This window comes from Phaseolus vulgaris, chromosome 10 (genome assembly GCF_000499845.2).
Source record: "Phaseolus vulgaris cultivar G19833 chromosome 10, P. vulgaris v2.0, whole genome shotgun sequence".
NCBI lineage: Eukaryota > Viridiplantae > Streptophyta > Magnoliopsida > Fabales > Fabaceae > Phaseolus > Phaseolus vulgaris.
In genome coordinates, this window is record NC_023750.2 from 22,901,093 (window position 1) to 22,927,897 (window position 26,805).

General features: G+C 38.5%; 1 protein-coding gene across 1 annotated transcript; it reads left to right on the forward strand.

Annotated features, from left to right (window-relative positions):
- The first annotated feature begins 15,945 nt into the window (after window positions 1-15,945).
- LOC137818193 (3-phosphoshikimate 1-carboxyvinyltransferase 2) lies at window positions 15,946-25,410 on the forward strand. Its single transcript, XM_068621468.1, has 8 exons — window positions 15,946-16,673; window positions 17,067-17,311; window positions 17,666-17,819; window positions 18,832-19,046; window positions 19,126-19,243; window positions 23,263-23,473; window positions 24,845-24,906; window positions 24,988-25,410. The coding sequence occupies exons 1-8, from the start codon at window positions 16,320-16,322 to the stop codon at window positions 25,204-25,206; spliced, it is 1,578 nt and encodes a 525-aa protein (XP_068477569.1). The 5' UTR covers window positions 15,946-16,319; the 3' UTR covers window positions 25,207-25,410.
- The last annotated feature ends 1,395 nt before the right edge of the window (window positions 25,411-26,805 follow it).

The window sequence follows — 26,805 nt, forward strand, 5'->3', positions numbered from 1 at the left end:
TAGAGGCCCATCTCACGGCTTTCCACATGCAGATGATGCTGGTTGGGGGCTCCGATGCGGTGAGATACAAGTTGTTCATGAGCACCCTAGTAGGAACAACGATGGACTGGTTCATCAGCCTCCCTGATGGCCATGTGACGTCATTCTCACAGCTTACAAAGTTGTTCAGGGCACAATACATCGCGAATCAGGCTCCCCCATCTATCTCTTATGATCTCTTTGACATAAGACAATATCAGGGAGATTCGTTGAAGGAATTCCTCCATCGCTTTGGAGAACAGGTTGTGAGGTTGAACCTCAAGGACGAAAGGATGATGGTGCACGTGTTCAGGAAGGGCATTGTGCCAGGCCCCTTCAGTGAATCCCTTATCAGAAACCACCCTAAGACCTTTGCCGAGATAAGGCGTCGCGCGGTGACTCATATTGCGGCATAAGGGGAAGTTAATGAGAAGCGCACGTGTGTGGTTCCCACACGCCCGCGTGCATCAGGTCGAGCTCAACCCCTAAGGGTGCATGAGGCAACGACAAAGAAGAAAACCCTCACGAAGCAGCAACCCTATCAACCAAGGAAGCCTCAAACCAGGGGGCGTGAGAGGGAGAACGTTCCACCAAGGCACGAGTTCGTGGTAGAATTGAAGGACGTCATCGCAATCCCCAACGTTGCGGAGAGGCTGAAGGTACCTCCCAAGACCGATAAGAACGCCTGGTGTGAGTTCCACTAAGCATTTAGCCATTCCATACGCAACTGTTTGGCACTGGGACACCAACCAGATGAGTTGGTGAAGAACGGTTTCCTGAGGGATTACTTGCAAGAAAAGCAGGGGACTGAGGACGTGGCGGTGACAGGCGGTGGTTCGAGGCATGAAGTACCCGTGCACGGTGAGATTCACACCATCGCGGGACGTTTTTCGGGAGGAGGTTGTACCGCCTCTCAGCGGAGGAGATACACACGAGCAGTGATGTCGGTAGAAACAGAAAGGGCCGACGATGCTTTCGATGTTGAACTTGTCTTCACCAAGGCCGACCTTCAAGATGTTGTCCCCATGACAATGACCCAGTGGTGATCTCAGTGGTAACCGCAGGAAGGAAGGTGCACCGTGTGCTAGTGGATCAGGGAAGCTCGGCAGACGTAATGATCTGGACGACTTTCAATAAGCTGCAACTGTCCCCTAACATGTTAAAGCCCTATGATGGCTGCCTGTACGGTTTCGCGGGAGACCAGATGGAGGTGCGCGGATACTTAGAGCTGGGCACTACTTTCACGGATGGTACCGGGTACCGTACGGAGAACATCAGGTATCTCGTCGTCAATGCCTCCTTCGCATATAACATGTTGTTGGGTAGACCTACGCTGAATAGGTTGGGGGCGGTGCCGTCGACGAGACACATGAAGATGAAGCTTCCTGACTTGGCAGGAAAGGTGATTACCATCAAGTCAGATCAGAAGGAGGTCAAGAGATGTTACGAGAACAGCCTCAAAACGAAGAGAGGGGTATTCATGGTCACTACACGATCACCGTACACAGAGGAGGTCGCCCAGCCCGAGGTCAATTGCACCGAAACCGCCTGGACCAAAGCAGAGATTGCCTGCAAAAAGATAGCCCAGGATAGCAGACTTGATCCGTTTGGTGATACACGGGAAAGAGAGATTGGAGGAAAGGTCTCCAAGCTTAGCAACACCCCTAACCAAACGGCGCAGGATATGAATGCCAAGGTCCGACCTGTCCACCAAAGGGCAAAGGAATGACACTTAATGGACTTAGAAGGTATGTTCGTAAAGATAGCTGAGTACAGGCTGAAGTCGAACCCCGAGAAGCGTGTGTCCGGAATAGAAGCAGGGAAGTTTCTAGGTTTTTTGCTCACTGAGCGCGGTGTAAAAGCAAACCCGGAAAGGTGCGCACTGAGTTGGCGCATGTTTGTCTTGTTTGAATTTGCACCAGTTGGAGGAGGGGGCAGCCTCCCTTACCAAGAGGGTAAAAAGGTGTCCATCAAGTTGAAGGAGTACTTAGCCAGCCCTCCAGTCCTGTGCAAACCACAGCCAAGCATGCCACTTAGTTTGTATCTAGTGGTTATCGATCAGGCGATGAGTTCAGTCCTTGTTCAAAAACAGGACCAGTTTCAAAAACTCATATGCTTAGTGGGCAGAGTATGGCAAGGACCTAAGGAAAGAACCAGGTACCGAAGAAGGCGGCCCCATTGGTTTCACGTCAGATCTCCCCTGTGTGGACTGGTTCTTTCAGAGTAACAGAGGTCCTCGGGAACAAAGCATGCAGACTTGAGACGCTGAAACGAGGCCGATTCCTCGCACATGGAATGCGACCGACTTCAAGTTTTATTTCAGTTAAGCAGTAACGTTGTACATTGTATTAGGGGACACTCTTCTTCCCTTATAAGGGTTTTTTAGTGAGGTCACCCAATAAATTTCGATTGAAATATTTTCTCGAGTTATGTACAATTCAGTTAAGAACTAGTTTTCCTTGCGTTAGAAGTCTCGTGAGCAGAAAGGTAGGTTCGTAGAAAACACCTCCCCCCTCGAGTGAGAACGCCAAGGTTGAACGAAAAAGTTCACCAGATAAATCCTCCTCGCACTTGAGCGAAGCTGAGGTCAATTAGGAACTTGTTTTCCTTGCATTAGAGGTCTCGTGAGTGGAAAGGTAGGTTCGTAGAGAACACCTTCCCTTTGAGTGAGAACGCCAAAGTTGAACAGAAAAGTTCACTAGATAAATCCTCCTCACCCTTGAGCGAAGCTGAGGTCAGTTAGGAACTTGTTTTCCTTGCGTTAGAGGTCTCGTGAGTGGAGAGGTAGGTTCGTAGAGAACACCTCCCCCCTCGAGTGAGAACGCCAAGGTCAAACGAAATAGTTCATCAGATAAATCCTCCTCGCCCTTGAGCAAAGCTGAGGTCATCCAAGGAATTATGTCCCTTGCATTCGAAGTCTCGTGAGTGGAAAGGTAGGATTCATCAAGCACACCTCCCTTCTCCGAGTGAGAACGCCAAGTTTGAACGGCCTGGTTCATAGTTACACCCTCCTATTTTCTAGATTTATACAGCGAGGGCAGGGTACCAAAAGGCGCTAATAAAAGCATCACGGTGCCAGGCACCACGAGTTAGCAGTTGAGTAAGATAAAGAGCAGTTTTCAGTCAAATTAAGCTTAAGGAAGTAAAAGTAAAATTGCAGGCGGACAATAAACTGTTTGTTTGACAACCAAGTACAAGCTAAAAAGGAAGAATCCTTGGAACGATCTGCCCGTTTACAACACGGTTTGATACCGTGAAGGGTGAAGCGTCCATCTCGGGGTGCACACAGGAAACCTGAGCGAGGGCATCCTCGAACCCTGCGTCGTAAGCATCAACAACATCTCCGGTCAGCTCAGCCTCAGCTTCTTCGAACCTCTTGGCTTGTTGGAGGAGCTAGGCCTCAACACGACCCAGTTGCACTTCTCGATTGATGGACCTTTCTTCAAGCCTTGCCATCTTGGCTTTGGATGCCTCAGCTACCTCTTCCAACTCAAAGACTCGAATTCGCAGGGGCAGGATTTTTGCCTCCAGCTCGACAGCCTCTTAGAACTTGTCATGAAGTCGTTTTGAGAAATCCTTTTCAAATTGGCAAAGGCTAGCCAACTCCTGCTTCAGTGCGGTCTCGCAAGTAGCAAACGAACAAGCCAGCAGGGTCGTCTCTTCCTTAGCCTTGGCCTCTACCAGCACCACCCTCTCCTCAGGCCTAGTTATGAGGGCATTGGACTAGGCAAGAAGAGCTCCAAAGTTGAGGCCCAGCCTTTCCCTCGCTGCGGTCTCATCCGAGTCCACCGTCATCTCTAGTTGGAAGCCTTTGAGGGCATGTTGCAGAATGGCGGGCAGTTTGAGGGCAGGTGGATCCGCAAGAGCACTCGTCCCACCGTCTTCAAGCGCGAAGAGGTCAGGGACGAGGGAGCGCTTGGCGTTCGGTCTCGGGGCGATGCCAGGCGACATACAGTGGAGGAATGCGAGGTCGTCGCCATCGTAGGCCTAATCCTTTTAAAGATTTCCCCTTAGTGGAGTCCTCATCAGATTCGCTCTCCACTACCTTTCTCTCGTAAGGAAATGGAGCAGGAGATGCTTGGGCGACGACAAGAGAAATCGCGACTACAGGAATGGAGGGAGTAGGCGAGGGCGCAATAGTGGCAGAAGAGACGGCGCGAGGGCTAGAGGTGCTCGCACCCCTAAACACCCCTTGACGGCGAGTAAGGATACCAGCCAGCTTGGCCCATTTCTCCTCATTTAGAACCATCCCTGCGTTCAAATTTCAGAATACAAGAGGTTGGGAAACACAGGGATAAAACATGTGAATGTACATGGGCAGAATGTGCAAACATAACAGTACGATAACAAGAATCAGTTCCTCGAGGGTCCTGGGTTTCTTGAACCCTAACTCAGGGAAACCCACATTCGAAGGAAACCCAAAAAAAAGGAACAGAGGACGCTTAAAATACAAGGAGTTAAACAGCCTCAGGCAGTTATCAAGCATCAGAATCAATAGATAAGGGCGATCAACAATTAAAGTTCGTACCGTTTGATCAAGGAGGATGAAGGTTCTGGAGTTTGTAGGGAAAATGCGAGAGCGCTCGAGGAAGTAGACGAAGCAATCGAGGGTGTTTCAGAGAATGATAGAAGAGTGATTGGACGCGCACGTTTTCGAACATCTAAAGTAAACAAGGAAGCGTATGCGACGTTAAGCCCTGACTGTTGATCAAAACACGTGTGCGCAGTTAGGACAGGCTAAGAGAAACGTCACTTTCCTGCACTATTCCCGTCCTGTCATACAAAGCCACGTAGGTCACCAAGGGCAAGAACTTAGTCTCTTCGCTAAACAAGTTACAGCTCGAGACTGGGGGTTTTGTGTACCGACCAGTCCTCGGGCGTCGTTGACCACTAGTGATGTTGGGGCCACGTAAGCGGGGTCCCACGAGCGGCGTGGGCCAGTATCTCACGAAGCACGTGCGCTAAGGAACTAAAGTGTGGTCAGACATCGGTCACCAGGATGTACCGACGTGCTAGTAGGCAGTGTGGAGAGGAAGGACATCGGGACTCGAACAACCGAGCGGGCCACGAGAGGTGGATCCCAGACCACACACCAATTATTAGTAAGGGAGAAGCCTAGGTCACGAGAGTCCATGCGTGTGGAGTGGATGACGCGTTTAGGCATAACACAAGTACAAAGCCACTGGAAAGATGCGACCTGTGAGGGTCATGTTCCAGGGGTGACCTGCATGCATGACACGTGAACAGCTAGGGCGCTCCAAGGACGGGCAACCCAAGAGGTCAGAGGCACGAAGAGGCATCTAGGTGGTCGTCCCGTCAGAGGTTGCACTCCAGTAAGGGAACCCCACGTGCTAGGTTATTCTAAGAGTGGGTAACGATAGTGTTGGGCCCACCCCCCTCAGAAAGCCCATTTTGGGTAAAGTGGAAACCCTAGTTTCAGCCTATATAAAGGGAAGTAACAGACTTAGTAAGGTACGTTTTTCATTTACGTCGCTCAATACACACACAGTTATAGTCTTATGTTATAATTTTGATGTTTCCTAGCCTTAAGATTGACTTGAGCGTCGGAGTGCAAACGGCCTCTAGGGCGCTTTTTTTCTTTGTGTTTTCAGACATAAAAGCCCGTGCAAGCGCAGGGATTTTGGATGTGAGAGTGACGTAGATGCACGAAGACGTTTTAGGTCAATCGGCAGGAACACCTGGAATGATACATGGAATGATGCTATTTTATGCTGAGTGTTTGCAACAACTTTAAAGGGGGCAACATTAAGTTGGTTCACTCGTTTACCGTCGTTATCTATTGATTGTTTTGATACAATAGTTGATAAGTTCGGAGCTCAATTTGCTACGAGTCGAACACATCACTTAACTTCAATTGCTCTGGTCAATATAAGGTAGGAGAAAGGGGAATCACTGAGGTTATTTATTCGCAATCTAAGTCCAAAAGTAAGGTTGGGACCATTTTTCGATAGTCTTTGTAAACAATCGACAACTAATCTTGATGAATTGAGGCAATGTGCAACGAAGTTTACGCAGATGGAGGAGTTGAGAGATTTTCGAAATCAAGTAAGAATAGATGGCGGAATTGAGACGAAGCATAATGAGAAGGAAGGGGGACAACAGTACAAAAGAGCTAAAGAAGGACCTCGTGGACAAAAATTTCCATATTATACACCGTTAAGTACCAACAGAGAACGAATATTACAAGAAGCAATTGCTATAAAGATAATTCCAACACCTAGGAAGGCAAGAACACCAGAGCGAGCTGATCAAAGCAAACACTGTCAATATCGTAAAAATCATAGCCATTATACGGAAGATTGTATAGCTTTAAAATATCGAATAGAAGAGTTAATTCAAGTTGGACATTTGAAACGTTTTGTGAGAGATGGAGCAATGAGAAGTAGACGAAGTCCATAACTAAGAGGGAGGGGGTACATCGGTAGAAAGGCGGAGTGGTTCGAAAGGAGGGATGAAGGGAGGGAAGAAAGGATGGAAAGGAGAGATGAGAGGAGACATCACAATCCTCAAAGGAGGAGCAGCCGTGAACGAAGTCTGTGTAGACCTATTAGAGGTTTTATCAATACCATTTTTGGAGGGTTTGGTGGAGGAGGAATGTCAACATCCGCTAGACAGGAGCATTTGAGGAATTCTCGGACCATAAATTCTACTTTTAAGAAGAGAAGTATGCCACCAATAATATTTATTGATGAAGATTTTCAAAACATTGATCCTAAACAGGATGATCCGATGGTGATAACGGTGGAGATAACGGAGCATGTAGTTTTGAAGACTATGGTAGATCAAGGAAGTTCTATTGATATCTTATTTTGGGAAACTTTTCAAAAGTTGAACTTGAGGGAAGAGGATATGACACCATACTGGGAACAAATAATCGAGTTCTCATGTGAAAGAGTTTATACAAGATGGTACATAGACTTGAAAACAATGTTTGGAATGGGAAATGTAACAAAAACAAACAAAAATAGATACTTAGTGGTTGAGGCATGCACTTTATACAATGCTCTTTTGGAAAGGTTTTCATTGAATAATAAGCTAGCAGCCATAGTGTCGACACCACACTTGGCTATGGAATTTCCAACTGAAAGGGGAAAAATCGCAACTATCTATGTTGATGAAAGAGTTGCACGAGAATGTTACATGGAAAGCCTTAAGATGGTTCAAGAACCTATAATACTGAGAAGAAGGGAGGACAGAAGAAATTTGGTTGCAATGGTGGATTTAGATTTGAGGATGCATGATGAAGAAAAGATGGAATCGAGAGAAGAGCCAACGCTTATTCAGTTGGGATAAAATGAAAAGCAGTGCATATATATTGGAGGAAGTAGCATGCTTGAAGAGTTGATGAGTGGGTTGATTACAACATTGAGGAGAAATAAGGACTTGTTTGCATGGAAGGCTACAGACATACCTGAGATTGATCCTAATGTTATTTTCCATAAACTGTCTTTATGTCGAGAAGCGAATATGGTAGCTCAGAAGAGAAAGAGAATGGGAGAAGAGAAATGAAAAGCAACTTTTGAAGAAACTGGAAAATTATTGCAAGTTGGTTTTATCCGAGAAATCCAATATACAACCTGGTTGGAAAATGTTGTGCTAGTTAAAAAACCGAGTGGGAAATGGAGAATGTGTATTGATTACATAGACTTAAATAAGGTGTGTCCGAAAGATTCGTATCCTTTGCCTAGTATTGATAGGTTGGTGGGTGGAGCTTCTGGTCAAGCAATGATGATCTTCCTAGATGCTTATTCATGTTACAATCAATTACAAATGTACGATCCAGATGTACCAAAACAGCTTTTACCACTGAGATGGCTAATTATTGTTACAAAGTCATGCCATTTCGATTGAAGAATACAGGAGCAACATATCAAAGGTTGATGGATAAAGTGTTTAAGGAACATATTTAGAGGAATGTGGAAGTGTATATTGATGACATGATTGTTAAGTTATGTGAAGTGGAAGAACATGTAAAAGATCTTGAAGAAGTGTTTGCGAGAATAAGAAAATATGATATAAGGCTAAATCCCAAGAAGTGTGTTTTTGGTGTGAGAGATGGAAAGTTTTTGGGGTTTATGTTAACCAATATGGGGAATGAAGCAATCCTGGAGATGAAAAGCTCAACCAATTTAAAAGAGGTACATAGATTAATCGAAAGGTTAATTGCTTTAGCAAGATTTTTGCTGGTGTTGCCGAAAGATCAAAACCAATAATAAAAATGTTGAGAAAAGCATAAGCTTTCAAGTGGAATGAACAATGTGAACAAACTTTTTCAATGATTAAAAAGATGCTAGCTGAACCTCCAATTTTAGTGAAACCAGTATCATCCCAACCCATTATTGTATACTTAGCAACCTCGCATGAAACCATAGGAGCAGCCTTAATCCTAGATTTTTCAGAACAAAAACCAATATACTTTGTCAATCAAGCCTTACAAAATGTCGAAAATAGATACCAGCTTGTTGAAAAGATAGCCCGTACCTTGGTGTACGCAACAAGACGTCTCTAACCATACTTTCATAATCATCAGATAATAGTGAGAACCAATTGTCCGATAGCAAAAGTATTGAGAAAAACATAACTTGTAGGGAGAATAGTGGCATGATCAATAAAGCTTCCAGAGTTTAGAATCAAATACGAGCCGAGAGGAACAATCAAAGCACAATCTCTTGTAGACTTTATTATTGAATTGCCAACAACAGAAACTGAAGAAGAAACATGGCTTTTGTATGTAGATGTATCGTCAAACAAGAAAGGAAGCGAAGCAGGAATAGTACTGGAAGGACCAAAGCACTTTCAACTTGAAGTATCTTTGAGATTTGACTTCAAGACCTCCAATAACCAAGCTGAATACGAAGCTTTAGTTGCAAGTTTAATTCTTGCCAGAGACATGGGAGCTATGAAGATTATTTGCAAACGTGATTCTTAATTAATAGTAGGACATATAAAAGGTGAGTATCAGGTAAAAGATCCTTTGTTGTTACGTTATTATCATAATGTCTTAAATATTATGCCAAATTTCAATAAAGTCGAGATTGAGCACATTCCGAGAGAACAAAATTCAAGAGCAGATTCACTATCCAAGCTAGCTAGTCAACGAAAACAAACTCAACACAATTCAATCATACAACAAACCATGAACAGTCTGACAATTGGAGTAGAAGAATGTTCGACAATTACAATAACAAAAGATGATTGGATCAATTTATGTAAAGAGGTGATAAAAAATCAAGAGCAAGGCATTGATAACGATGTTAATATTACAAGAAAAGCAACCAAATTAATTATGATAGGAGATGAGCTATATAAGACAGAACATTCAACTCCATTGTTAAAATGTCTCTCACAAGAACAAACCGAATATATTATTCGAGAGCTTCATGAAGGGATTTATGGACTACATTGTGGGGCACGAATGATGGCAACAAAGGTTTCACGTGTCAGATACTATTGGTCGATTGTATGAGAAGATTGTAATGTATTTGTTAGGTCTTGCAAAAATGTCAAGAGTTTGGCAATCTCAATCACATACCATCTCAGGAGTTGCAAGGAATTATTTCATCTTGGTCGTTTGCAAAGTGGGGTATGGACATTTTACGTCCATTTCCTTTGGGGAGAGGACAAACATAGTTTTTGGTGGTTGCTATGGATTAATTTATAAAATGGATAGAAGTCGAAGCCCTTACAAGAATAACAACTCAACAAGTTCAAACATTTTTTTGGAAAAATATAATTTGTAGATTTCGTATCCCACATACCATAATAATTGACAATGACCGACAATTTACTAACAAAAACTTATGGAATTCTATGCAGATCTAGGAGTTAAGTCAAAAACAACTTCAGTTGAACATTCACAAACAAATGGGCACGAGGAATCCACCAACAAAGTTATTCTCGGTCAACTGAAAAGAAGAATTGGAAACGCTAAGGGGTTATGGGTTGAGAAGTTACTAGAAATATTGTGGGCATATAAGTGCATGCCACAAACAACAACTGAAGAACTCCATTCAACCTTACTTATGGAACTAATGCCATGATACCAGTCGAGGTAGGCGAACCAACATTGCAAAGAAAAATCGAAAACTGGGAAATAAATAATGAATGTTTAAAAATGGATCTGGATTTGATCGAAGAACTTTGAGAAAAAACAAAGATAAGAGAAGAGACAGTGAAGCGAATAACATGTAAAAGATTTAATGTAAAGGTCAAGACGAAAACTTTCAATGAATGAGATTTAGTATGACGAATGAGAATTGAAGCAAGAAAAGATCCAACTCAAGGAAAAATAGCACCAAATTGGGAAGATGCAAAACAAAGCTTATAGATTGTAAACAGTTGATGCAAAATTTCTTTGGTGGAGTAGCGGAAGCATCAATGAAGGAAGATGAACAAGGAGCTCACGTAGAGCTTGTGGATTCCTTGAAGGTGCATGCTAGGTGTGGAGAGTGAGTGGTGAGGCCACCTCACTTGGAATAGGTGAAAATTGAAGACTAAATGTCTATCCTAGAGAGGTAGGAGACAAGGAGTGAAATTGGCACAATTTTGGCAGCAATTCACTCTATATTAATCTTGAATTTACATGACCCAAGCACCTCATTATATAGCAATTGAGGGTTGGATTTGAACAAGAGAATTGGAGGGAAATTCAAATAAAAATGAATTTGAAATTGGCGCCTAATTTGAACTTAGCACATGGAGCACATGAAGCATATTTAACATGTGATGGAAAATGTTTAGCACATGTATCATATGGAACATGTGGAAAATGAGTACTCTTCTCCATAGCTTAATCATAACCGGCCTTGGTTAAATTAGGTGTTTTAGAAACCCTAATTTAACCTAGGTTGGGTTTTAGGTGCCAAATTTCATCTAAGGAAAAATTACAAATAAACTTTCCTAGTCTAATTTTGACAAGAAAATAAAATCTTCTCTACACTATTTAAACTAGGATCTAGGCTTCTTCAAACATGTAGAGAAATGTTTCTCTGCCATCACTAGCAGCATCCCAGTTCTCTTGTATCTCCTTTACCATAGACCTAGTTGTGGGCCTTGATCTTCTAGTTGTTGGGCTTGGGCTTGGGCTTGTGCTTGGGCCTCTTCTAGTAGTTGTTTATGTTTTGATGACTTGGAGGTCTTCTTGAAGATGTTTGTTCATTCCTTTAACCTAGAGTTGTTCACTTGATTGGGCCTACAAAAATAAACAAAAGTCCAATTAGACCCATATTTGCAATTAAATCAATAAACAACCTTTAGGTCTTCATCCTCCTTATTATATGGTTGTGTGAGGCTCGTGGACGGTTTCCATCAAAGGAAGTTTTCACTCCAGGTGAATCCCCCTCCGAGAAGCATATTTCATTTACTTTAAACTTCTCAGCCAAAGAAGTTTTCATTCCTGGTGATTCCCTCCTGAGAGAAACGTATCTTATTTGTCGTGAACTTAACGATCAAAGAAGTTTTCATTACAAGTGAATCTATCTAGAAACTCTTTTTATCATTTCTGAGTTCTCGGTTTAGGAAGTTTACATCACTAGAAAATCTCACAAGAAAAATACATGTTATGCATCTCCAAATTCTTGATTAACAGAATGCTCATTTTAAGGAAGGCTATTCTATCCAACACTCTAAACCCAATCAAAGATGTTTTCATCATAGGTAAATTTCCTTTAAAGAAAAGTCGATTTAGATTAAGTGATAACTTTTGGTTTAAGTTAAAACATAATAAAATAGCATAGTTAAAAAGATAACTTAGTCAAACTATTTTTCAGGCTAGGCCGAGAGGTCAAAAGGCATCGGCATATATTTAGCTATTTTTCTAAGTTTGTAAGTTGATACATTAGAAGACCGAAAGGTAGTTAACGAAATAATTTATTGGTTCAGTGTTCTTTTCATATATTAATGTTAGCATGATAATTACGAAAATAAACAAAGAGAGAGTTGAAAAACAAGATAATAGTTTATTGTAGTAAAACTAAAAAGTTCAAATCGGTTGATAAAGATCAAAGTAAGATACACAAAACAGGTAATTAATAACCGGGTGATATATCAAAAAGCAAAAAGAAATTAAGATTAATCATTCAACATCCACGATGTCGTTAGCATTTGTAGTTTCTTCTTCCGCACCTTCTTCATAAGGTATATCATCAATTGGAATAAGCTCCTCGTTATGAAAATCTTTCTGGACATCAAAGTTTCCTTCATTCAAAGGAATCTTGTAAAAGTATTCAGCTTGTGAAGTGCTTTAGAAAAATCCAACTTATGTTGTTCAACTACGAAATTTTGGGCTTCTTGTAAGTCTTTCTCCAATTGATTTATCTTCTCGACATCAGCTTGTTTTGAAGTGGATAAATTGGTCAAGCCTCCTTTCAAATTTTGATTTTAGCTTGCAAAGACCGTCTTTCAACAATTAAAGTAGCAATTTCATCCTTAAAACTTCCTTCTCGGCATCACAACGTGAATGAATATCCAAAATTTGTTTGATTTGATTAGTCAAAGCAGTATTAGCTCCAAGCATATATTCAAGGCTCTTTTCGGATTCAACAAGCTCTCTCTTCACCTTTTCATGCTTGGTGGTAGAAACACCATTAATAGTTTCCTCTTTAAGCCTTTTAGAAACCAGCAAACACCGAGTTGAAAGCTCGATAGTTGCATCTGCAAAAGAAAACACATTTGCTAATCGAAAAAACATGCCTTTCTGGTCCATTTAAGTTTATATGAACAAATTCTGAAAAAACGTGTTGATGCACTGAAAAGACTTTCTGGCAGCGACTGAGAAGAACTGTCGACACCATGACAATGACGTCTTGGTGAAGAATGAGACCGCCTATTACCTTTGTCTCTTTTCCTCTCTTCTTCGGAGGTTCAACATGAGCAGCATTAGTGTTGTCAAGAATGGGCTCAGCCCGAGAGATAGGTTCAATGTTCTCGGCCTCCCTTCTCGGCTAAGGGGTAAAGCTACCAGGCTTGTTAAGAAGTTTTTGAAAATAAGCACGACTTTTTGGATTTGTAACATCCATTAAACCTGAAATCCAAGAGAAAAGTTAGCAAAGTAAAAACTCTCTTATTAAGGCAACAAAATTTGAATAAAAGCGTACTAATAAAATTTCTTTCCAGTTTAGGGGCGAGGTAGATTCGCAACAAAGCACAAGTAGGAAGCTTTCGGGATAAGTGATCAAGAACTAAAAGAACTTGAAGGTCTTCTAGCTTCATTGAATGGCGTGTGAACAAGAGTTAAACTTCAAAGGGCTACTAGTCCAGTAAAAAGGAAATTTTGGGACATTTTCGTTATAAAAATATTTTTTCCCGGTTTTCTCAATAATAATTTTTTAAAAGAAAAACCCTTTGAAATTTTTATAAGAAGAAGTAAAAGGAGAAAGAAAACAAGCCTTCGACCGGCTAATCAACGAAAAACAACCGGGACCGAGAACTATAAAAATGAAGAAAAACTTTCGGACTATGAGATAATGAAAGAAATTGACATATAACACGAAAGGCTTGCATAAAAGCTCAACTATTAGGATGAAGTTGAGTAGGGGTCACATTGAGAATGCGAAGAACACCCATTTGAAACTCATCAAGTGGAAATAGAACGTGAATGTCCGTAAAAAGACATTCATAAAAATAAAAAAATTCACAAGCTTCACCCTCACAACCATGACAAACATTGTTAATAGTCTAACAACGCCGAAAAGAAATAATTTCCTTAATGGCTTCAGGTGAATAAATAGAGATATTAGCAAAAATCTGCGAAGGGTTGAAGACCAACGATACCGACAGAAATATTCACAAACTCTGTAATCAACCCATTCATAGCTGCATCGTAGGCTCCAGTTTTCTTCTACCTTTTCGGCTCGTTCTTCATCCTCAAGATCTGGAGCTTCATTTCTTGAACTTACACCAATGCAAGCCTTACTTCTTGCAAGGGACAGAGTTGTGGATGAAGCGGCCGAATGAATATCCCTAATGTGGATGAAGCGGCCCCGTTACTCGCGCTCGAAAATCTTGAATCCCTGTCAGAATCAGAAACAAAGCTTGAGGAAGACATAATACCTTCTAAAAATTGGTTAGAAATACTTCTCGGATACAGAGTGACAAATGTAGTAAAGCAGTGGAGCAATGTTATCACTATTTATAGAAGTCAAAAATCTCTTCCAAGCGAAACAACATAACATTTCAACTGTTAGATCTTGAGACATCGCATGGCTAGAGGTCAAAGACGTTTCAAATTAATAATACATTAATAATCATGCACATGAAATGATGTGACTTTTCGTACATAGTGCATTTAATGTATGAGATGTTTTAAAAACAAGAACACTAAACATCAAGATGAATGAATAGGCCCAAAACATCTACAATATATTTAATAATTGCAAGGTGCAAAGAGTAAAAGTTCAATTAAGTCAAAAACCCAACAAGTGAGCACTATAAATAGATGATCTGCTTAAGAGGTAAGTAAAGTGATTTTATCTGATAACTAAACAAACTGATTCTGACTTATCATCGGAGCCCCTTGCAGATACACACCTATTCGAGAGTTGATCCTAAGCTTAGAAGATGAGAGTTGAACTTGACCAAACAAGACAATTAAGAGTCCATATCCCACAAACAAGAACCAACCCAAGTCCAAACCAGTGGATCATGTAACAAAAAGCTCTAGATAATAATGTCCAAAATAGCTAAAAGAGGAGAAGAATACTAATTATTTTGAAAGTACATATACAAATTTGTTTCTCTTCACATACATTCTCAGCATTTTTCTGTTTGGATGGCCGTGTTTTATTCAATAAAAAAATTGTTGTCATTGAAACGTTGTTGTACAGATTAAGTCTCTTTGAATGTGTATTATGTCCATGGTAATTACTTTTGTAAGTTTTTTTTGGGAAGTTGTTAAAAGTGGGTTTTTTAATCCCTGGTTGATGTTATTTATATTTTTTTTCTTAAAATTATTTTAAATTAAAGAATCATACTCGTTTTCATATATTTTAAAGATAGAGTGTGTTCTATAAATTTTTTTTATAATATTTTCATTACAATCAATTTATTTGTCTGTGATGTTTAAAGACATTAAAATTAAAAATAATATTCAACTGCTAATTCATATCATTACTTTTTTTTGTCTAATTAACTTTTATTTAGTTGCTACAATTTTCAGCAGCTGAAAAATAGTCAGAGACGCCTGTATACTATTCTAATAATTGTTAATTTGGATGAATTCGAATATTGGTACTTCTTATACAATTTTATTGTAATTTTGAAACAATTTAAAATGACATATTTATTAATAAATTTAATTAATTAATAACTATATTACTACATATAAATTTATCGCGAATTCAAGACGGTTATAACAAAATTATATAAATAGTAAAATAAATAAATAAATAAATAATAATAATATTGATATATGTTGTAATAAATAATAATATATATTTCATTCATTGCTTTTATTATTTAAATTTAAATTATTTATTTCTCAATTTCATTACCGTCTCGCTCATGTTTTAATTTTTTATACCTATATTATTGATATGGAATGTTCAAACTTCTTCAATGAAAAAAAAATGCTGTAGTTATAAAATAAGTTTGATTTTTTAAATATTGTCAACATAAATATTTTCACCCAATCAATTAATTAGAAATAAATTTTATATCAATTACTATAAACATTTTTTCATTCGAATCAAATTTAATTAAAGAATTCAAATTTCTTATCACATACTTCAGAGATTCAAATCCATCTGAAGAACATCATATAGTACGACCCCAACTTACTATTGGTACAATTAGAAAAAAACTATTGATGTATTACAAAAATTCACAAATCAATACAATAATCTTATTCTATTCTAAATTCTAAATGCTAACACATTTTATTTAATTCCATATTTATTACATTACTTGTCCACTATGGGGTCAAAAAAATGACACTACTCTACCCACCAACCTTCCTAAAATCCTAAACCAAAAGCTATTTTCCTTGTTAGGTAAAGTTCCCAAGCCTTCACCAACTTTTTCAATTATTTTGGTGTAAGCAATTCCAGTATATTCTACATGTGTTAGTTGGCAACCAAAAACCACTTTATGTGACTCAATCCAACAACCACTAGCATTGCCATCTGCCACCAACCCCCATACCCAGTTCTCACAAAACCCCTCTCATTGCATACATTAACAAAAAAACAAAAAAAAAACTCATTTCAAAGAGACAGACCCTTCACAGAATAAGATCCAGGAACTGTGTGCAGAGCACAAGGTGTACGACATTAAGGAGAATTGAAATGGCCCAGGTGAGCAGAGTGCACAATCTTGCTCAAAGCGCTCAGATTTTTGGTCATTCTTCTAATCCCAACAAACCCAAATCGGCGAATTCGGTTTCACTGAGGCCACGCCTTTGGGGGGCCTCAAAATCTCGGAGCCTCTTGCATAAAAATGGAAGCTTTATGGGAATTTGCAATGTGGGTATGAGAAATTCCGGTGTGTTTAAGGTTTCCGCCTCTGTCGCCTCCACAGAGAAGCCGTCGACGGTGCCGGAGATTGTGTTGGAACCCATCAAGGAAATATCGGGTGCCATCACATTGCCAGGGTCTAAGTCTCTGTCCAATCGAATTCTGCTGCTTGCTGCTCTATCTGAGGTGAAGTTTATTCATTTATTTGTATTTTTTTTTTTTGCGGTTATGTAATTAGGAGCTGTAATCCAGATTTTGAATATTTGAATTTTTGTAATCTTCTGTGAAAATGAAGCGTCCTATTCCATGACAAATATTGACGCGAAACTAAGGGGCTTATAATGAAAAATGAGCATAGAAATGGACAGTCAACATTTGATTTAAGTAAAACAATCTTTGAGTCTTGATTATCCCAGTATGATTGTGTGAGCAATATTGACTCTAGAAGATAACCAAAGCACAAACTAGAATGGTGTTTCAAGTTCTGTGTCACTTTCATTCTGTTATTTTTACAACTTTTAATTGCATAATAGATGGCTTGTTGGACATAAATTATGTTATTCTGTTTTTTCTATATAGGGAACAACTGTTGTAGACAACTTGTTGTATAGCGAGGATATTCATTACATGCTTGGTGCATTAAGGACCCTCGGACTGCATGTGGAAGATGACAAAACAACCAAGCGAGCAATTGTGGAAGGCTGTGGGGGATTGTTTCCCACTCTTGGAGAATCTAAAGATGAAATCAATTTATTCCTTGGTAATGCTGGTACTGCAATGCGTCCTTTGACAGCAGCTGTTGTGGCTGCAGGTGGAAATGCAAGGTCTGTTTTTTATTTTGTTTATTCATTTTGATATTTGAATTATTTGTCGTATAACTTATCAGAACAAAGTTCATGTTCATCTTCCATCCTGTTATAATCTAAAAATCGCATCGAGATTAGTCATCTTTTTTTATTTAAAAGGAACCTCGAATTAGCTATGTATTTATTTAACATGTAAATTACCCTGTCAAACTTGCCTATAGATATTTTGATTATACACTGAGGAATGCAACTGAGGGTCTTCCTCATGATCTACTTCAATCTCATCATTTTCTTCTGTTATAATTTGATCTTCTATCATGATTACTGGCTTGAGTCTCTAAATAGACCATCTCGATGTTCAAAATATTTCAGCTATGTACTCGATGGAGTGTCTCGAATGAGAGAGAGGCCAATTGGTGATTTGGTTGCTGGTCTGAAGCAGCTTGGTGCAGATGTTGATTGTGTTCTTGGCACAAACTGTCCACCTGTTCGTGTGAATGGGAAGGGGGGACTTCCTGGTGGTAAGGTATGGCTGGATTTCCTTTAGAATAAAGTGGCCTAACCTTCCTGGAGCAAAACTCTAATTTAATGAGCCTCCCTATTTCCCCCTCTTAAGGATAAAACACTATTGCTTTGTTTGGTTTAGGAAAGAAAGAGAAAAGATTGAAAAAGGAGTAGAAAATGAGATGCTTATTTAGGTTATTTGATAGGAGAGAAAGTGAAAGAAAACATAGTTATAATTTTAACTTGCTCTTATTTGGTTGTAAAGAAAGCGATAGGAAATAAATTGTATAGATTGACATAACTATACTTCACAAAAAAAAATATATGAAATAAGGATAATTTGGTCTTTTAAATGCAAAGAACACTTTCTCTCTGCTTTTCTTCTGAAATCTGAGAGGAAGAAAAAAATGGGCCCCACATGAATTTTATTCTTTCATTCCATTTTATTGAAAAACCAAACATGGGAAAGATGCATGTTTTTCATCTTTTCCTTCCCTTCCTCTCCTATCTCATTTTCATTTCTTCAAAATGCGTAGTAGGGAATGTTTAGGAGTTGGGTTTTGGAGAGGTACGGAGGGGAGGGATTTTTTTTTTTATTTCTATTAAATATTCTCTAATCTGATAATTTTTAAATGAAAGGAATTAAATTTATATTAGAATAAACTTAATCTCCTGATCATTTATTTATATACCTCAATTCAATAATAAAATATTTTTTCTCCGTTCCCTTTCCCTTTCCCTTTAAAGCCTGAGTTTCAAAGTCAAACATACTGTAATTGAGATATATTTTGGAAGGACCATTGTGTTGTGGGTTTGGGTTTTCAGAGTTTATCCCTCACTTTTATTATGTAGCCTTTGGTCTCTTCATGAGTCAATTGTTTATTTCTCTTAAATACATCCTCATTCATAAATACTTGTTTAAGAAACACTAAGCTTTCTTGTAGTTATGCCTTCTCCTCCTTATTTTCTTCAAAGGAATTTTTTTCAGTGTTTTTTGATCCACTTTTGATCTCATTATCCCATTTCACTTGCAGGTGGAACTGTCTGGATCAGTTAGCAGTCAATACCTGACTGCTTTGCTTATGGCAGCTCCTTTGGCTCTTGGGAACGTGGAAATTGAGATTGTTGATAAACTGATTTCTGTTCCATATGTTGATATGACTCTTAAGTTGATGGAGCGCTTTGGAGTTTATGTGGAACACAGTGGTAATTGGGACAAGTTCTTGGTCCACGGAGGTCAAAAGTACAAGTAGGTTTCTATGTTTTACTGTTGCATGGCCTTGTAGTATCCAACATACAATGAATTAAAAACTCATGATTCCTCCCAGGTCTCCCGGCAATGCTTTTGTTGAAGGTGATGCTTCAAGTGCCAGTTACTTCCTAGCTGGTGCAGCAGTCACTGGTGGGACTATGACTGTTGAGGGCTGTGGCACAAGCAGTTTACAGGTATTCATGCTTGACAGTGTTTTCTGTTATCTTTTATTTTATTGCTTTTACAGGTATTGCTTTTATTGTCCTTATTCCCAAACAATAGAGCTCATCATTGTATCCTCAATGGTCCTTGGATGTCCTGCTGTTTCATCTCTTGAGCAGATACTACTTTCATTATCCCTCTCAGCAAACTTTTCCCCGCCTCTTTTGTGTTTATGAATTGATATCATCTTGTGGACTTTCACTTTTCCCTCCTTCATTTTATTTGTTTTTTAAGTACTCTTTTGAAAACATTTATTCCACATTTGTATAACTGTGATTAGAATATTTTATCAAGTAAATCAATTTAGCACATCATATGCTTCAATGATAGAACTAGTTAAAGTCTGGACAATCAGGAATATCTTGATTATTGTTGGGGATTCTACATCGACTAGGAATAAATCTAGATTATAATATAATAATCTATTCCCTCCCTCATTTTATTTGTTTTTTAAGTACTCTTCTGAAAACATTTATTATTCCACATTTGTATAACTGTGATAAAAATATTTTATCAAGTAAAGCAATTTAGCACATCATATAATGATGCTTTGATGATAGAATTGGTAAAAGCCTGTAGAATCAGGAATATCTTGATTGTTGTTCGAGATTCCACATCGACTAGGAATAAGACTAGATTATAATTTATAAGTGGAGTTCAATTCTCGCCTTTACAAGCTGGTTTTCTGAGATTGAGTTAGATATAAATCCAGTTACTAAGATGGTATCATAGATCTCGATCTTGGGAGTCCTATTTTTGCTGCCTTTTTAACCGCTGTCACCGCCATTGTTCACCGTTGTCATTGAGGTTAGTGGTAGGATAGAAAGGTGTGGCCCACCTACTGCCGCCACAGAGAGGGTCATCAGGACCTCTAGAGCACCAAGAGGTGACGTCTCACTTGACTTTGATTTGGTTCCATTGCCAAATAGGTCTTTCTTATTATGAATAAAAATGATAAGGGTTGAGTCTTTATTATCTCTTGTTTGTGTGTTTTTCAAATATCCCCCCGAAGGTCATGAACTTGATTCCTAGTAGGAACAATTGTTGAGGGGGAAATTGTTGTAAGTGATATCAATTATCCCATGACATAGGCAAGGTAGGCTGAGTCGCAATAACGAAGTTTGATTCCTAGTTGGACAATTGTTGAGGGGGAGATTATTGTAGGGTGCAATTGTCACATAGCATAGGTCAAGTGGACCAAGTTACAATCAAATTGTGGTGTTTAAGTTGCTATGCTCTTAAGTTGAAAGAGATGCACCTTGACTATTAGCTATAACTTTTGGCCTGGTGGTAAGCACTCGATTAACCACACTAAATGCGTATTTGATGTCTAGTCTTGAGACAGTGAGGTAACTAAGTCTGCCCATTAGATGTGAATATCTTCTAGGGTCTTTCAATGGCTCCCCATGACTCATAAAAAGTTTCAAATTTGGATCCATAGGACTCCTGCTCCCTGCAACAATCGATCATAAACCTTGGTCTAAATGTCTAAAACATACTTCGATACCAAGAAAGTATCTAAGTTGACCCAAGTCCTTGGTCTTAAACTGAATCGGAAGGCGAGACTTTTGTTGGAGAATGCCATCGAAGTTGTCACCGGTAGAGACAATGTCATTACCATTTACAACTAGGCACACATGTCGGAGGGAGAATGAAGTGAAAAATTTGAGTAATCAACTTCACAGTGAGTCATACCAAACTTAAGCAAAATCGAGTTGAAATGATTGAACTAAGCATAAAGAGATTGCTTCAAGCCATAAAGTGAGTGATGAAGCTTACAGGTAGATGGCCATTGAAGACTATACAACTGGGTGGATGATCCACCTCTACTTCTAACATACCACTGACAGACATGGGCACCTTCAGAAATGCCACCCATTAATCCTCCAACATCTTTTTCAGCTCCAACTGCTCTTCCACCAACCTTGCCTAAAGGTAAAGGTGGAGTAGGAGCTATTACACGAGTTAGGGCAATAGGTGGAACCTCTGGAGGGATATCTTCAATGATGGAAGAAAAGAATGGAGTAGTCTCAAAGAATGTAACATCAACAAATACTAGATATTGTTGCACCTAGGAGAGAAACATCAATAACCTTTTTGGAGTTGGGAATAACCTATAAAATAATTTTAGGGATTTAGCATGGAGTTTATTTTTACTTGGAGTGAGATCATGGACAAAACATGTTCTCCCAAAGATATGAAGAGAGACAAAATGAAGTTGGATTTTAGGGTTCAAGATGGAATAGGGAATTTGATTGTTCAGAACCGATGAAGGCATGTTGTTAATCAAATGACATGCACTAAGAAGAGCATCCACGATAGAGGAACATCTTAGTGAAGAAGAAGAGTGCAAATTGTTTCCATTAAGTGGTGGTTTTTGTGCTTGGCAACACCATTTTGTTGTGGTGTGTGAGCACATTAGCTAGCTGAGACTGTGGGTGAGCTTTGCTTTGAGACATTTATCGTCAACATGATCCCAACAATTGTAATAGTTGCAATAGGGAAGACCATGATGGCCACCATGTCATGCACTACGTCCTCCATTGCCACCACCTTGATTAGAGAATTGAGAGACTAGGACAAAGGAATTCTTGGTAGATGTTGAAGTGCTTTCCTAAGTTTAAGAATTTGGATTGGCATTCTTCTTCAACATGACCCCAATAGTTTTAGTAGTTGTAGTGGTGACGATGGTTGCCACCATGTCGTCCATTGTGTCCTCCATTGGGACCACCATAATGAGAGGAATGAGAGACTAGGGCAGAGGAATCCTCATTAGACGTTAAAGTGCTCTCATGAGCTTAAGAAATGGAGAGACGCAACAACTGCCCTTGAACTGCATTGTAGGTAGAAACAATAGAACTTGAGAGAATCTGATTATGGATGGATGCTTCAAGGTCAGGTGGAAGTCCAGCAAGACGAAGTACCATGAAAAATTGACTGTGTTTGTAGAAATCTCTGCTTCAGTAGTAAAGGGCATAAAAGTTAGAATATTCTGCAATCAGACGATCAAGCTTACCAAGATATGTCTGCATGTCCATGTTCTTCAATTAGATGTTCATCATTTGGTGAGTACACTGTTGAAGTGATGAGCAATGTTTAAATGCATTTTCAGCTCATAAACACTGTTTTTTAGCTCAATGTCTCTATCATTCCTATAGTTTAACAAATACATTATCTTCAGTTACAGTTGTGATGGAGATAGACATGACCTCTCATGCAACTTGTGTTGTATGTCTAAATCATCTTTTGCATTAGAACATGAATTAGAGAGTGAGGCTGAAAATAATAACAGACACAGCTTAGTTCTAAAAGAATTACAGGGTGCATCTGACAATTTTATATGGGAATACTGAGATCAATAACAAGTTACAAGGCTTGCAGAACTAATTTTGATGTTATAGTCATAGGCAATGTTAAACTTGTAGATTGTTTGAGGGTGGTAAAAGATTGTATCTTGTGGATTGTTAAAAGATTGACATGGGTTGTAAAATTCTTCATAAAAATGCAAAGTTACATTATTTACATCCATATTCTTAAAAAAGATATAGCATAGATGAGAAAAATAGCTTATAATCAGAATAAGTCATAAATCTCTTAGAAAAACAAGAATAGGCCCACACAAAACAACACCCAAGAGGCCCAAACACACTAAAAACAGGATAATATGCCCAAACATAGGACCCATTTTGCCTGTTGACCCACAGGCCTAAACCACACCTCCCTTTCATTTTGTTTTGCAAATGAAGTTCTGGTCAGAAAAAGCATGTAGTAGCTAAACAATTATATTGTTGTGAAGAGTAGTCTTAATTGGTTAATTATCAAATTTTATCTTTTAGAAATACAAAATTAGAAATAGTTTGGTTAGTTATATAAATAGGGTTTATGGTGTGATATTAATTACTTGTCATATGTAAAGACTATGGCAGCCCCTATGAAGCCATTTTAAATTCCACTATTTTTTAATTTGTGCTTATTGTCCCTTTTTTTAAAGGGAGATGTAAAATTTGCTGAAGTTCTTGAAAAGATGGGAGCTAAAGTTACATGGACAGAGAACAGTGTCACTGTTACTGGACCACCACGAGATTCTTCTGATCGAAAAGTCTTGCAAGGCATTGATGTCAATATGAACAAGATGCCAGATGTTGCCATGACCCTTGCTGTTGTTGCACTATTTGCCAATGGTTCCACCACTATAAGAGATGGTATGGTTTAGCTGTTTGTTTGTGCTCAAGAGCTTGTTGTCACACTTTTTTTTTATTGTGGTTAATGAAATTATTATAATTACACTAATATTGAAATTATAACTGACCATGTGAAAGTGTTTGAATTTTTAACTTGAAAAGCTTCCTTTGTGGATGATTTTTCTTATATCTATCGGAGTGTGGGGTATCTATGTTGTTCCTTCAAAATTTGTTTTTAAAGTTGTACAACCTGGGGCACCTGCTCTGTGGGTTGGTCCAGTCCTTACTCATGACAGTCTTTTGCATCTAACTGGTGAAGACCTGTTGACCCACTGAGATTGGCCTGAACCCCCCTACCCCTTCCTTTTAAATAAAACTCCAAAAGGCTACTTGTAAGATTTCAACATGATGACCCTTCCTTTAAAGTGTATTATGGCATCAGACCACTTGACTCTGTTCAATTATGTTCATTTTTTTTAATTTATATTGTTATCATCAAACGAACCAATCTTCAAATTTGATGCTGGATAAATGTTGAATCTAGTTAACATTGTATAATCCTTTGCTTTCTCATTTATTATTTTTCCCTTCATATATTTATATGTATTTTTCATACTATGTTATTGTGAAAAAAATCTTTTTCAGCTTTTTAGTTTGAAAATGCTATTTCATTGACTTTGCCTTATTTCCTGGTTTTGGTTATATAACTGTGCTTTGCTTGACTTTAATGCTTCAATAGTATTTTTCTTAATGATGGAAGTCACTAGAGTGCTGCCAGCCTGTTCAAGGTTCTTTAATGGCATCTTGAATATGTTAGAACATGGAATTATGGTATAAAACCACTCTATCTTCACCTAATAGCTTAAGCTTTTGGAAACTTGGTTAACACGATGGTATTATTAGATTCTCTATATTAGGTGGTCTTTGAGTTCAATCATTGTCACTCCCAGTTCTTCTAGTAAATTTCATTTTGGTCCACTTCAAATAAAAACATGAATTTAAGTATAAGGCAGGTGGGTCGTTTGTATTATTCATGTTTGGAATGTAGTATAGAATCACTCATGTGTGTCAACTAAAGTTTTTGTGATTGTTGTATAGTATCATTAGTGTCTAAACTAGACATGATCTTTTTGTGGAAGGAAATTTGACATGAAGAACTAGGATGCTTCTTGTTCTGAGATTTTTTTTATAAATATTTTTAATAATTGAAAGGTTTTAGTTGTATCCAAAAAGGGAGCAGAAATAGTGAGCCAATTTTTCTCTTGAAAGCAAGAATTAGGAGCATTTTATGTCATTTCCTATGTCATACATTTTGAACTATCTATTTTATCTTTTAGCATACTGGTTTGCTTCTAAGACACCCATTTATTCATTATTTCCTCTATTTTTCAGTGGCGAGCTGGCGAGTTAAAGAGACAGAGAGAATGATAGCAATCTGCACTGAACTCAGAAAGGTGAGAGTCTTGCTGCTTCCACTGTGGTTTCTATGTTATGGACTTTTAACATCTCACTGACCTACTGTGTTGGCATTTCAGCTAGGAGCAGCGGTTGAAGAAGGTCCTGATTACTGTGTGATTACTCCTCCTGAGAAATTGAATGTAACAGCTATAGACACATACGATGACCATAGAATGGCCATGGCATTCTCTCTTGCTGCCTGTGGAGATGTTCCGGTAACCATCAAGGATCCTGGTTGCACCAGGAAGACATTTCCTGACTACTTTGAAGTCCTCGAGAGGTTCACCAAGCACTAGGCTTTCTTGTACATTGATTAGAGAAGAAATACAGAGAGAGAGAGAGATAAAATACTCACAAAGCAGTGAGTATGTTGCTTGCTTTTGTTTCTAAAATTTACCCTGTAAGGACATGAGATAATTTGTATTGTTGAAGAGAGCTATTTGTTTTGTATTGTATCAAAGTAATTTAATTTTCAAGTGACATCATTCTTTTCCTCTAAACGTGGTAGTGTACATTGCATCTTTGCATTTGATTCCATATCTATTGGAATGGGACCTCACCCTTTATTGTGTATCATTTTAGTCAAACACACTAGACAATATGTGGTCAGAAATGAGTCTAGCTAGCAAATGTGCCTGTCATTGCATGTTTGAGTTCAAGACATTTTTAAATGATTGACAAAATGTTAAAGGCTCTCTTCAATTAAAGTTTGACACATCTGGTCGAGTCTTTTGTTCATAATAGTTGTGGCTTGCACTTGATTATCAACTTTTCTTATTGGTACTTAGTTGGGGATATGTAAATTTCTGCTCACTACTTGCAAGAGGGCATGGATTTCTCTCATCTAGACCTTTACATCATGTAAGAAAGAGAAATGTGAAAAACTTGTGTGGCCTGCAACAAATAGCAGTGCAAGCATGACCTTGGGGACCAAATGGCCATCTACAACTGCCCCACCAACTTGAAAGCCCTGGTCCTGGATGATGTACTTTTGTTTTTCATTTTTTTGACAATAAAGAAAGTTCATATTCATCGCAATTGCAAATCAAATTCATCTGTGAAAGTAACATGAAATTCACCATAGGCTTCATTGTTCATCAGGCATGGCCAATGCAAGAATTTTTGGCCACTCATTATAAATGCCAAAGACTAGGAAAATATATAAATTATTGCACATCTAAAGGCGAGGTTCTTTGCTCTGATCCACTTGTCCAAGTACTAAAAGCATATATAGATTATTGCAAATCTCCTGAGATTTTTTTGTAACACTAAAATGGATGCGAAAATGTACTAAATATTTTACAGTACAGTCTGTTTTGACATTAAAATATGTACTAAGTACAGCTTATGTTAATTCATGGAAAATGATGATATGTGAATTAGAAGAAAGAAAACCATAATGGAAGAGTATTTTTTTTCTATCTTTTTCAATATTATTTAATAATAGAAGGTTGCACATGGGAGGGGGTACTGGCTCATGTGGGATATTAATTTTTGTCCCTTACCTAAAAAGAGAGAAAGAGAAAATAACTATTTAAAAAGAGTACAACACTTCTACCACCTTTTGTTCTGTTTTCACTACTCTTTCCTGCCTTGTTTGTTGGCTTCTGATAGTGACGAATATAATATCATGTTCAGAAAAATTGGTTGAAATTTCAGCTTCAAAATCATGTTTATTTTATAACTTTTCAAATTTGGTTGCATGTGAGAGAATTTGCAGCTCTTCAACAAAGAAGCAACACTTCAATACTTGGAGTGATTTCTTTAACAACGATAATAAAATAAAATATATAATTTTGTACAAGTTATTCAAATCTTTCATCAATGAGTCCATCCCTTCTAGTACTTTTCCAAAACAAAGTATTTGCATAAAGATTTTGATGTCCTGTAGTAAC

Excerpts from the sequence above, each read along its gene's own strand:
- LOC137818193 (XM_068621468.1), top strand. The coding sequence starts at position 16,320 with ATGGCCCAGGTGAGCAGAGTGCACAATCTTGCTCAAAGCGCTCAGATT. Across the intron at positions 17,312-17,665 it reads GCTGCAGGTGGAAATGCAAG|CTATGTACTCGATGGAGTGT; the intron begins GTCTGTTTTTTA and ends AAAATATTTCAG. Across the intron at positions 23,474-24,844 it reads TTCCACCACTATAAGAGATG|TGGCGAGCTGGCGAGTTAAA; the intron begins GTATGGTTTAGC and ends TCTATTTTTCAG.